The 13,301-nt window shown below is 51.0% G+C and overlaps 1 protein-coding gene across 6 annotated transcripts in view; it reads right to left on the bottom strand.

The window, feature by feature from the left end:
* The window catches only part of Rph3al (rabphilin 3A like (without C2 domains)), a 147,295-nt gene that overhangs the window by 42,386 nt on the left and 91,608 nt on the right, over positions 1-13,301 (bottom strand). For 5 of the 6 annotated variants that reach the window (XM_052756029.1, XM_052756027.1, XM_052756030.1 and 2 more), the window contains exon 5: positions 8,985-9,071. The exons of the other annotated variant lie outside the window; for it this stretch is intronic. In XM_052756029.1, coding sequence (XP_052611989.1) covers positions 8,985-9,071 — 87 coding nt within the window. The remainder of the gene's footprint in view (positions 1-8,984; positions 9,072-13,301) is intronic. 6 annotated transcript variants of the gene reach the window in all.

Raw genomic sequence — 13,301 nt, 5'->3', positions numbered from 1 at the left:
TCACACCATGAAGATAACGGACTAAACCTCTGAAAATGTAAGCTGCCACCCCAATTAAATGCTTTTTCTTTATAAGAGTTGCCGTGGTGGCTGGGCAGTGGTGGCACACACCTTTAATCCCAGCACTCGGGAGGCAGAGCCAGGTGGATCTCTGTGAGTTTGAGGCCAGACTGGACTACCAAGTGAGTTCCAGGAAAGGCGCAAAGCTACACAGAGAAACCCTGTCTCGAAAACCCCCCCCAAAAAAAAAAAAAAAAAAAAAGAGTTGCCGTGGTCATGGTTGTCTCTTCATAGCAATAGAAACCCTAACTAAGACAACCAATGATTTGGAAGTGTAAGCCAAATAAACCTTTCCCTCCCCAACTTGCTTTGGTCATGATGTTTATCACAGCATTAGTGATGCTAACTAAGACATCCATCCTTATTTACTAGTGTGCTTATGTTTTACCGTAAGTTTCTTACCTGTGCTGCCCCTGATAGAACAAAAGCACAGGAAAGGGACATTTGGATGCTTAGCTCATTACCATTTTCTACGGGCCTGAAATAGTGCCAGGCACACAGTGAATACCCAAGGGTGTTATGTGAATGAATGAATGAATGAATGAATGAATGAATGAATGACTAGAAGACTGTCTTGTTAGAAGGCGTTTTGGAGGAAGGCACATCTAGCTTCAACTCCTGGTTCCATTAATCACTCCTTGGGGTCTTGGGCAAGTGACCTCCTTTCTCTGAGCCTCAGTTATTCCATCTGTCATGAGGGCAAAGGATCCTCTAAGTCCCCTGCTGGGCTCCTATGAGGAAGATGAATGTTCACTCCTTGGATGTGATGAACATCCACTGTCGATATTGGCCTTTTTGGTGTGTGTGTGTGTGTGTGTGTGTGTGTGTGTGTGTGTGTGTGTGTGTGCATGCGTGCTCACTCGAGCGTGTGCCCAGTTGGCACAGAGGACTGCGTCGGGGTGGTAATGAAGTCCTTTTCCTTTAGGGTCTGCTGGCCTCTCAGGGTACAACTTCCTGTGCAGGGCTCAGACTGGCACTTCCAGCAAGTGCTAGGATGGCGGAAATGGTTCAGTCTGTCTGTGAGGACGCTACTGGTGGAGGCGGCCAGCTAGGCAAACTGCTCTGGGACCTGGTGGGTGCCTGTGTGGGAGGCCAGGAGATAGCAGCAGTGACAGGAGCCGAGGCAGCGTGGGAGGTGACCAACAACACACTGAGGAAGTGTGGCCATCCAGGTCCCCCAGGAATGTCGCCACAGCAGCCGAGAGCAAGCCAGGCACAGATGGTCGGGTACTCAGGCAGCCACCTGTCCCGGCACCAGCCACCCACTCCTTAGTACGCTCACGGGCCTGTGAAAGGGGCCCTCAGGCAAAGCTGTTTGCCGCAAAAATCCAAACTGCAAGCAATGGAGACACCCAGCATGGCGAGGCAGATGGCAGCCCGCAGTGACACAGGCTGCCAGCCAGGGAGGCAGGTGCTGAGGTGCAATTTGATAGGAAGGGGGCTGTCCCTGATTCTTCCGTCCATCTTCAGGTCTGTGAGGTCCAGATGAGGGATGGCTCTGCCCGTGGATGACCCCATGGGAGCACCACTCACCTCCAGGCGGGGTGGGCTGAAGCAAAAGGTGCTTTCCTACCTTCCCTCTCCATCCCGCTTCACAAATTTCTCTTTTAGTCAATCAACCAACAGGAGAGGGAGTGAGGGGAAGGGGATCTACCCCAGCTTCCGTGGGCCCCCAGTCAGGGTCACCAGTGATAAGACTAGGGAGTCAGATCAAAGGCACCCCTCTGGGGAGAGGCTCTGAAATGATCAGGGTCTTTCCTTTGCAAATTTCCCTTTGGATCAGCAAGCATTTCCTAAGCACCTTTCTATGCAGAACCTGCAGGAACCTCAGCACGCTTGTCAGCAGGGCTCTGTTGGGGTCTAATCAGGATTTGTGTAAGCACCAGAGAAAGGCCAGGCTAAAGAAGAGTGCTCTAATTGTATTAATCAGCTTCCAATTACTTACAAATTGGTCTTCACCCCTTCCTAGCTCACCCCCTTGGATGACAAAGCCTGCAGCTTCAGACGCCTGCTACCCGTTAGAGGTTGGAGGAAGGCTTTCGAGAATCCGGGGGAATCTAGGTTCTAATTAACCTTTCCACTGATTGCAGGACAACTTTGGGTGAGTCACAGGTTTGGTTTTGTTTTTAGTGGATGGGGAAGAAAGACTAAACAATGAATGAATTTTCCATTTGCTACTGTCGGTCCCGTGTTTAGAAGCCCCCAATGCAGTCTCTTCCAACCCCAAGCGACACACCCACAGAGGCAGGTGGAAGGTGACACCGAGACCATCAGCTGGGACCAGAGTCTATACTTCAAGTGACAGAGGGGCTCAGGTGTGTTAGGTCACACCCAGGCCTTGCCTGCCTGCTGGGCCAGGGTATAAGCCTTCCTGACCCAGCAGAGCGGTAGGTCTCTGTGGCACACAGAACCATCCTCTTTTTCTTCCAACTCTGCCACTATCCTGAAGAGATGAGAGACTCCCAGACAGTCAGGCTGGGATGTAAACAGGGTATGGGAGGTGGACTTCCTTCAGTTAGGCTCTTACAGGGAAGAGCAGAGCTAAGGAGTGCCAAGGAGAGGGTGCAGAGTGGGCTGCTGCCCGTTAGGTCCTTGCCCCTTTTTAACAGTCACAGAGAATCACAGATGCCACCTCTGGCATGCAGTGTCACAGGCAAAAAGAGAAGTTTTCCTATTGTTTCTCGGTCAAGCCTGGTCTACTGGGTTTACTGCATCTGAAGACTGAGGGACAGGGGGAACTTGAACCTGGGAAAACTGCCACAGAAGTGAGCAGGGTGGGGATCATTCTGGAGACCCCAATACACGGGAAACCTAGAAACTGCATGGATATGCATGCCAGGTTGCAGGGGGAATGGATAGCCATTTAGTGTCTTGAAAAGATGAAGACTGGCCCAGGACACAGAGCCTGGAGAACAAATCAGGTGGGCTGGGAGCAGGGATGCCTCTTTAAAACCCAGCACTCAAGAGGCTGAGTGAGGCAGGAGGATTGAAAGTTGGAGGCAAACAAACAAACCTGAGGGAAATGATGTAAAACTGTGAGGGAAGGGAAGGAATGGAAATGGGAGGAAAGGGCAGCAGCTGAGCCTCTGGAGGCAGGATCAAGGAGAGGGACAGCTAAGGGGTGGCTGGAGGGGGACCCATGCCCGCTGCTCATTAGAGCACAGTTGGCTTCTCTGACAAGTAACTGGGAACCACATGAAGAAGTCAAACACGAGCGTATATCACAGCCCAAGAGAAACTCTTCTCTGTTCTCAGGGATACGTGAATGGCTAGAGGAGAATTGTTCCTAACAACAAAGGAACGGAGACCCTGAAACCACCAATGGGGAAGGAAGGACAAGAGGGAGAGGGTCCACTGCAGGAGAAGAGAGACAGGTAGGACAGATAGATCTGCATGTATCGACATGGTCAATTTTAGAACCACAACTTTGGATAAAAGCAGCCAGGCACAGAAAACGAATACAGGATGTTGCACTCAAAGGCAAGTGTGGTCATGACCAGGGCTTGACTTGGGCAGTGGCTAGTTCCTGGGTCAAATATCCAAATACTGTATGCTTGTTCTACGTTTATCCAGGCAAAAGTGTGTATGTGATTATGTACGCAGAAGGAGGTCAGAGGTCAACATCAGTATCTTCCTCTATCACTCCCCACCTTATGTTTTGAAACAGGGTCTCTCCCTGAACCTAGAGCTCACTCACTGGCTGGGCCAAGTGACCAGTGAGCTCTAGGAATCCTCTTATCCCTGTCCCCCAGGACTGGGATTCAGGCAGGCACCATGCCCAACTTTTCACATGGGTGCTGGGGATTTGAACTCAGGTCCTCAGGCTTGTGCTGCAAACACTCTACCCACCGAGCCACTTCCCTAGTCCTGTCAGTAAAAAGTTGAATTGTCGAATACGATAAAGCTTCAACGGGTTATTAAAGCAGAAAGCAAGCACAGCCCACTGCGGCCTTCTCCCGAGTGTCCGCAGTCCCTTGGGAGAACACTTCACGCCACACGCTGAGTCTTGTCCTCTGCATGGGACAGCCTGGGCCTCCTCAGCTGGTCATATCCTTGGAGTGTGTCTAGTCTCTTCCTCCCTTCCCGAGTGCATCAAATGAAGGCCCCTGGGGCCCGGGTTTGTACCCTAGTTTGTTTCTATAAATTTTGCACGCAGGTATCAGCAGCTTGCCAGGGCACAGGGGGTTGGAGACCCGTGAGGGATGGCTGGGATACATGTGAAACTCCAGTGCTTGGGAGGCTGAGGCAGGAGAATCTCAAGGGACAGTTGAAACAGGAGATATTTGCCAAGACGCTTGGAAGTACCAACCAGGAAATAAAAAAAAAAAAAAATCTATATGTAATGGACAAGGCAACCACTGTGGCCACCTCTAGGGACCACCAAGTTCACTGCGGTAGGAATGGCTAGAGTTCAGTTGAACTTCATAGACCATTAATAAAATACTTTGATAATACTTCTCATTTAGTTCCTTTTCCACTTTGCCTGTACTTTTTCCTGCATATCGAGCATGGCTTCTATCTCTTCTCCACCGTCTCTTCTGGACAGCCATGTCCCAGCTGTGTGGAGCTCTCTCATGAGGCATCTCTCTGGCCTAGGAATCCCCTGTGAGCTGTAATCTACACTGTAGGCAGGGGCAGGGGCGGGGTGGTGGTGGGGAGTGGCAGCCAACTCTTGGCTACCCATGCACCAGGGTGGAAGTTCTGTCCCAGCTCGAAAGGGCTTGTAGACAAAGAATGACACATAGGTACCAGTTAGAGAAAAAAATGGAGACCATCTAAGTGATGGAGGCAGAGGGATCAGGAGTTCCAGGTCATCCTTAATCCCAGCCACATAGGAAATTTGAAGCTAGCTACTGTCTCAAAAAACTCAAATTAAAGAACAAAACAAAACATAATTCACATGTCCTAAACTGGAGAGACAGCTATTTGAGACAGAACACCACTGAGAATCTCCACAGAGTTTTTGATTACACTGTGAAATAACTCAGAATGGAATGTTAATTTAAAACCAGTGTCAACAGACTAGAGGGGGAAAAAACCAACAAAGAGGTTGGAAGTAATATACCAAAATGTTAATAGTGGTTGTTTCTAGAGTCAGGGTATGATTTTGTGTGTATTTCTTTATACGTTTCTATGTATTGTCAGCATCCCTCAATTATCCACACTGTTATTAAAAAAACAGTGAAATATATATATTTTTTTTTAAGACAAGGCTTCATAAAGCCTAGTCTGGCCTTGAATTCTGATCCCCCTGCCTCTACTTCCCAAGTGCTGGGATCACAGGTGTGTGCCGCCAACATAGTTAGTGCATGTCCTCCATCTCTCTATGTGCATGTGTGCATGCCTGTGCATGCATGTACCTGCATGTGCATGTGCGTGCATGTGTGTGTGTGTGTGTGTGTGTGTGTGTGTGTGTGTGTGTGTGTGTGTGTACACTTGCAAGGCTGCCTAGAGATAACTTGGGCACCCTGAGCAATATTAAAAATGGAGAACAAAACACTCTGCTACTGTAACCTACAATTTATATAACACAACAGCCAGAGTATCCCTTAAATGAGGTCAGAACATGTCACTCCATACTCAAGATCCTCTAAGACCCACCATTATCCTGACCATAGCAGCCAAAGTCTCTACAGTGGAGTTCAAAATGCCACCATCTGACTGCCCTCTGCACCTTTAACCTCCTCTCCTCGACCTTGACCCTGCTCCTTCCACCTTGGTCTCCCCGCTCAACGCACACCCACCTCAGGGCCTTTGCACACACTTCATATCTCCCTCACCCTCTGCAATGATTTCCCTCCATAGCCACGGAGTATACCTCAGAACTTTGCTCAAAGGTCATTTCATCAGTGATCCCCACTGCCTGGCCCCCGTAAAAAAAACAGGGGCCATTGTTCGCACTACCATTTCCCCCCATTTCCCTGGATCACAGCATCACCATCTGTGAAGTTACAGGATGGACCTTCCTGGGTTTGTGGCTTCCCTCTTTCTCATTGTAAGAGCTGTCTCACCTGACATATAAAAGATGCTTAATAAATATGCACCAAATGCCCAAGTGAATGAATGCATTAGGTGGTAAACTCAAAATCTGACAGACAGAGATTCACACTGCTGCTCACGTGCGTTAGACAGACAGTAACGCCAAGCTGCCCGCCCTGGAACAGTCAGCCAGCATTCAACCCACTCAAGAGAAATGACTTGCAATTACAGCCGGAGCTGATGGAAGCTAGCCAGGAGGAGAGGGATAAGAGTGCCCAGGCAGAGCGGCACAAGAGCGTCCATCAGCAACCCAAGTTCTTCTGTCACGACCTGCCTTCCGACGCCGGACAGAATTCCAAATTCCCATCACAGTCTCCAAAGCAGCCACACTCAGTGCTTAGAGCCTGACGGTTTAAATGTCCTCTCTCTCTATCTCGTTGTTATGATTAGGTATTTCTTGAAGAGAAAAAAGGCATCAGGAAACCCATTGCCCTGCCCCCACTCCCTGCCTATACCAGACAGTAGACTCCAGCATGTGGGGGCATGGTACCCACAGACGATAAACCACAGGCACGTTCACAACCCCGTCCATGACCCCATTCACCTGCAGCGAGTGTCCGAGTACGCTGCCTGGAGCCACAGAGGGGGACCTTTTTGATCTTGCTAAGCTTTATCGGCTTCTAAAATTCAAGGACGAGTTGATAGCATAAAGCACAGCCTCGTATTCTTCGCCTCAGGAAAGATAAGAAAATTCATCTGAAAGCTATTTTAGACTTTTCTGGAACTGGGGCACCCTAGAGATTAGGATGGGCTAAGAGGCCCTCCCTATGTCCCTCTGTCTGTCCAGAACAGGACTCTTAAGGCATGTGCAGCTCATCAACTCGTGATGAGCTGATCCAGCTGGTGGAATCTTTTCCTCCCATCTAACTCCTTCCCTCATGGCAACTTGACCTCCAACAGCCCCGCTCACCTGTGACCATTATTTTATCCAGAGGTGTGTCTCTTCATGAGACACTATTTAGAGAAATTTCCTCTTTGCTTATCTGCTCTCCCCACCCGCCCCCGAAACAGGGTCTCACTATTTGCTCTGGCTGTCCTGGAACTCACTATGTAGACCAAGCTGGCCTCAAACTCACAGAGATTCATCAGCCTCCGCTTCCCGAATGCCAGGATTAAAGGAGTGCACCACCACCTCCTGGGTACTTATCTGTATTTTAAAAGGGGCCCCTTGAAGACTAGAGAGATTTCAGCTCAAAGAGGGGACTTTGGCTGTGAGGAAGGAGCAGCCTCTAACACGGAGCATGAGACAGTCGGTCCATACACTTCCTAAGCTTGCTAACACCCCCCCCACCCCCCGCCCCAGCCATTCCATGAAGGGCTATCATTATCATCATTTGGGGACAAGGGCCCTCCAGGAAGGTCTAAATGCTAGCTCACACATCAAGGCCCTGCGCCTCTGTCTTCTAGATGCACAGCAACGACAGGTGGAATTATGTTAAGAGCAACATGTAAGTTTGTCTGTGCTCAAAACCAAGATGTATACCTCAGTAGATCAGAGGCTTGACTACTACTCTTTTTTTTTAAATTTATATATATGATCTTGTTAGGCAATCTAGGCTAGCCTCCAACTTATGATCCTCCTGGCTCCTCCTGGGTGTTTAGGATTACAGGTGTGCGCCATGGTGCCTAGCTACTTACTATTTTGAGTGTCCAAATGCGCTGCCTATGGAGCTCAGTGCCCAGCAGTGGGTGGAGACAGCTGGGAGATTGGTCTTCTTAGATATGAGAACTTAAAGCCTCCCACAGGAGGTGGGGGACCACAGCCAAGTCACTAAAAAGGAGGATAGAGAGAGGGTTTCTCACCTGGGAGAGAGGAGTGCAAAGAGCAGGGCCCAGTCCCAAGTCAGGGACCTGTGAGAGGAAGCATGCTTGGAGCAGAAAGGGCAGCTGCCCACACAGCAGGCCCGGGCCATGCTCCCATGCTCGCCTCACACCTGGGATGCTTGGCTCTGCTCCCAGGACCCAAGGACCCAGCAAAAGGAATCGCCAAAGAATCTAGGAGCACAAAGCATGGGCTGGGAAGAGGCCCGGGGAGGAAGATGGAGTGACCACACAGAGATATCCGAGGATGGTAGGACTGAGAATTTTCCAGAACAGAAAGCATTTTATAGACCCTCAGATTAAAAAGTGCCAAGCAAAATAACTAAAAAGGCAAAACCACCTCTGGAAAGCTAAAGCTTCCCTTTGCCTTGGCTTGCTCTGGTTCCATTCTGACCTTGGACAGACAGGAACACCCAGGCTTGGGGGAAGGAGAAGCGGTTCCAGGACCTACACATCTGCAACCACCTTGGGGGCTTATCACCCCCCCAAGAATGACTTACTTCCCCAGAAAGGATCCAAGCTGGACCCACAGAACACCGCCACCAGAAAGGGCTCTGGGTGGCAGTATCGTGGCAGGATTTGGCCGCACTCAATCACCAGCCCATCTCCCTCACCTTTAGCTCAGTATACAAAGGTTATCTGGCCTCAGGTGTTTCCCCACTGGGCTTGAGAGGAGGGGGGCATGGGAATGACACCCACCAGAGGGGGGTGTGAAAGGGGAAATGGCTGGACAATGTAAGCAGTTTAGTATAGTGCCACGTGTTCAGAAGATGTTCAACTCAGGTAACTATTACTCCAGTCACAGCCCCCCCCAAAGCCACATGTACGCATCCTCACAGGGAGGCTATCCATGGAAACCACAGGCCCCCAAAGACCAAGAGCAGGGCTGACTCTCACCTCTTTGAGTGAGGGCTTGGCAGGCTGGCAGGTTTTCTTTCCCACCCTCCTTCCCTGGACATCCTGGGCAGTCCTCCTCAGGACCTTCCCTCTGGAGAAGGTCCTAGCAGCACCCCAATGCAAGTGGACCCTGCCCACCCAAGCCCAGCCCACTCCAGGCCGCCTACCTCTCTTTGCTCACTGCAGATCTTACACAGCCACAGGGGCCGCTTCTGGCCAGGGGAGGCCTCGATCCCGCATTTGGTGCAGACTTTCTACAAGAGAGAGGGACACAGACGTGTCAGTGTTTTGGCTGCTTCCTCCTGGGCTGTGGGGCCAGGGCAGTGGTCCCCAAGGGATACTTGGGCATCTTCTAAGTGGGTAGTTTGCTTTGAGCTAAGGGCCAGGCTCCCCAAAGCACAGCTCACCTAGGAACCTGTGGGTGACTTTGTAATCTAGTTGTCTCATCGATGGGGCTCCATGTTACAGATTGCGCATCCCATTAATTCTGTTCTGAGGGGACCACATCAAAATCAGCTAGCAGATCTCCACAATGCCAGCGTGTTCAGCCGGAAAGAACTGGAAATCACCCAAATGCCTAATACCTGGGGAGGATCCAGGCAAACAAGACAGAAGGAGATACTGCCTCCCTACAGCAGACCGTGGCTACCTGCAGATGTGGGTGGGAAATATGGTCCTCTCCCAAAGAAAGTACACACTCGCTTAGGAGCAGGCCAGAGACTCCCACGTGTGCCTGCCAGGTTAGGAACCACGGTGAGAAGTATGAGCAACAGCTTAAGGACATGCTTGGTGCCACGTTTCTCATGTACGGGTTCCAGGACCTCATCAGCGAGGTGGTAAGCCCGCTGCAGAGGTGCGGAGAGAAAGGTGTAAGACTTGAGACCTTGTCCAAGGTCTGTGGCAAAGGAGAGCTGGCTGGGCAATGGCTCTGGAGCACCCCCTTCTTGTTCCCTCCAGACATAAATAGCCAGACCACAGATCCCAGTGTTCCTTCTTCTGCTGAGTTGTTTAAATCCTAACATCTAAACACACACTTTCCCCGAGAGACACATCAACAAGTAACTGTGGGGAAGGCCAGGATAAACACTGGGAGGCAGAGGTGGACTTGTTGGGGCTGAGGTTGGTTCTCAGCCTACCAGGGGTGTGTGATTCAGCAATGGTGGCTTTTTCCTGAGGCGGAGAGGTGGGGAGGGGAGAGAGGCTCCTGTCCCTACAGGGTGGGGACTTCCACGGCGGGTAGGATAGGTCTGTTGTTTGGCCTTTTCTGCAGGCTGCCAACTGAGCAAGAGACACATCTCTCCACGGAGAGGGAAATGTCACCAACTTGGCTTCTCCAAGCATGTGTCACCAGCCTGATTGGGTGGCTGAGCCTGGGCTCGGCAGGAGTGGCGTGGCGGGAGCCAGCACACTCGGAAAGGAAGCTATGACACATTCGTGGGGGAGCAGATTGACCACCAGCCAATGTCACTTCTCTGGTTGTCGAAACAAAATGGAGTCTGGTCTAAGGTCCTGTCTCTCTGAGCTGGCAGGAAGGTTCCCTCTCCGGTCCCAGGCAGCACAGGGGTTCCTTACTGGCTCTCGGGAAGGTGCTGAGTCCAGCATTTGTGGTCAAGCATATCAAGGCAGGTCTCCTCAGAGCTGCTGATTGCTCCCTGGGAGTGCCCTCAGCTCCCAGGGTCTTTTAAAGGGACAGACAGCTACCTAAGTGCCAGCCCTGCCTGGCTTTGGGATCTTTGCGGGCTGGAGACAGTAAGCCTCTCCAGGGATTGGCAGCTCATCTCCTAGACCAATGGTTCTCAACCTTCCTAATGCTGTGATCCTTTAATACAGTTCCTCATGTTGTGGTGACCCCCCAACCATATAATTATTTTCATTGCTGCTTCATAACTGTAATTTTGCTACCGTTATGAATCGTAATATAAACTGTGTTTTCTGATGGTCTTAGGCGACCCCTGTGAAAGGGTCATTCAGCCCCCAGAGGGGTTGCAACCCACAGGTTGAGAAGCACTGTGCTAGACCACCATCTCTGGGATAGGCCTCAGAGAGGCCAGAGGTTCCTGCTGCTTTTTTTACAGTTCACCCTGTAATACAGAGTGCTCTGCCCTCCTAAGGCTGTTGAATGAGACCATGCTCCTGAAAATCAGGCGTGGTTAAAATACCAATGACCACCATTTATGGAGCAATTGTGTGTGTCAGGTACAGTGACCCCAGCCACAAAGTGTGGAGGAGGTGTGTGATGTGATCCCTGGGAAGACGGAGAAACAGAGGCTCCAAGATCCTGCAGAATGTTCTCGTGAGCCACCAAGCAGCGTCGACTTCCAGAGCTCAGCAGAGCAATCAAGCCCTTCCCCTAGGTGCCACATGCTACCCATAGCAATCGAGGGCTGGCTCTGTTCCAGCAAGGACTTGGGCTATGGCCAAAGGCTCTAAATAGATGGTCAGAGTCACAGCACAGACTGATTCTGAGACTGGGTTCACTGGGGATGGGGGTGTAGCCAGAGCACATTCACACATGCCCCAAGACTGGTTCTTGGCCAGTCTGGTTCTGCCCTTTGTTCTGTCTCAGCCTAGCAGACTCCACTGGTAGCCCTGCAAGCCCATAGCAGCCTAGTGGTCACTGTCCCTAGGGAGAGGACGGTAACAGCCTCAGGCCCTGTCTAGATCAGCTCATTTTGATATGACGAACGCACCATGGCTCCTGGCTCAAGCCACAGAAGCTTCTTCCATAGTCCTGGGAAGGGAGATGGGTAGCGGTCTTCTAGAGTATTCCCAAGTGATAGAGGACAGAGTTCTGGTCTCTTTCTCCTTTTATGAAGTCCCCAGTCCCAGCACATGGGCCCAACCCTGTGACTGCCTCTAACTCTAGGATTTCCCAAAGACCTCACCTCCAAGTATCCTATTGGGTGAGGGCATCAGATTGTAGGTTTAGGGGACACGAATATTCAGTCCCTAGTGGCCTCCACCCAGGACTGGGTCTTTCTCTGCTATTGCATGTTAGAAACCCTTGGTATTACTTGGAGTCATTCATGCTCCATCCTACACCACTCAGCATTCAGCCACCAATTTGATGTTCCTATAACCCTGGTCCTGGTTCCCGCAGAGTCAGCTGGTCATGATGCTGGGACACAGGTTTTGATTGGGGCAAGCTGGGCTGAGCCTTTGGGTGGACTCTTGGGTGGGTTACTCAAGCCAGTCTAAGCCTCAGATGTTCTCATGTCTACGATGAGTTCACCATTCATCACTTTGAAGATTAGCCGCGATTCATATGAAAAGCAACCAGTATTTAAAAAGCACTCAATGCCCAGCACTGTTATTATTAGTGGCACCTGTTGCACCCTGCCCTGAAGGCCTGCGTGAGTCTCCTCAAGCTCTCCATCATTTGGTATAGGATCTGGCAGCCATGGATGATCATTTAAAGTGAAATTATGGACCAGGCTCAGTGACAGAATATTTGCTTAGCAAAATTTGCCCATCCATATGCCCAGTGTGTATGGGATGCCAGCATAGGTTGGGTGGCACACATGGACAGGCAGGGCCAGGTAGTACTGTGTATCTGATGAAGTGCCGGGGCTTTCTCAGGAGTCACCCTGCCCAAGTAGAGGGTGGCTCAGCTGCACCAAGCGTGAGGGGGGCGTCAGTTAAGGGGGATATTTGTTTTTAAATTTTTAACACTTACTTATTGTGTGTGGGGATCAGAGGACAACCTGTAGGGGCAGTGAGTTCTCTCCTTCTGCCGTGTGGGTTCCAGGGACTGAACTCAAGGGCAGTAGGCTTGGCAGGTGCCTTCATCAGCCAAGTCATCTCACTGGCCCCTAGGCAGGATTTTGAAGGATGGGGTGCACATGTCTTGTTAAACCATGTGATAGATGGTGCATCCATGCTGTAGGTCCAGGGAAGACAACAAGGGAAAAGCCCCCCAAAACTGTCCTGCCCTCCACCCACAGACCTGGGACAGAGTCTGCAGAAGTGGCATAGACTGAAGACAGTAGGGTGAGCTCTGGTCAGGCGGAGGAGGAGGAAAAGAGAGGCAGGTGGCCCATCCATCCCGGGGTATGCACTCCCCACTTCCTCCAGCAGAGAGCTCAATGCTGCCTGTTCCCTAGGTTCCGACCAAGACTGGGTAGCCGGGCGGAGAGAAAGCCACTCCCATCCTAGTCAGGCAGAGAGGGTGGACGTGAGGGTTCCCTCCGTTTGTCTCCTCCACCCTTTGCCTTTTAGAGTTTTCTCTAGGGGATCAGAAAGGTAGCAGGATGGGACCCATCCACCCACGTGTGCACAGCCCTATTGCCAAGCTACAGTCACCACTGATGGAAGAAGCCACAAGGAGTCCCAGGCATCGCTGGGCCAAATTCACATGCTTGAAGCATGCCTGGCTGGCGGGGGAGTCGGGTATTCCTGAGAGACTAGGGCCTACCAAAAGGTGACATGCTCCACTTCAAACAGAATTGCTGCTCTATTAAATCTCAGATCAAGAGGGACATAAT

The sequence above is a fragment of the Peromyscus californicus genome, unplaced genomic scaffold, assembly GCF_007827085.1.
Source record: "Peromyscus californicus insignis strain IS unplaced genomic scaffold, ASM782708v3 Scaffold_3__1_contigs__length_106647218, whole genome shotgun sequence".
Classification (NCBI taxonomy): Eukaryota; Metazoa; Chordata; class Mammalia; order Rodentia; family Cricetidae; genus Peromyscus; species Peromyscus californicus.
The sequence above is the reverse complement of the archived record's forward strand: the minus strand, read 5'-3'. Positions and strand labels throughout refer to the sequence as shown.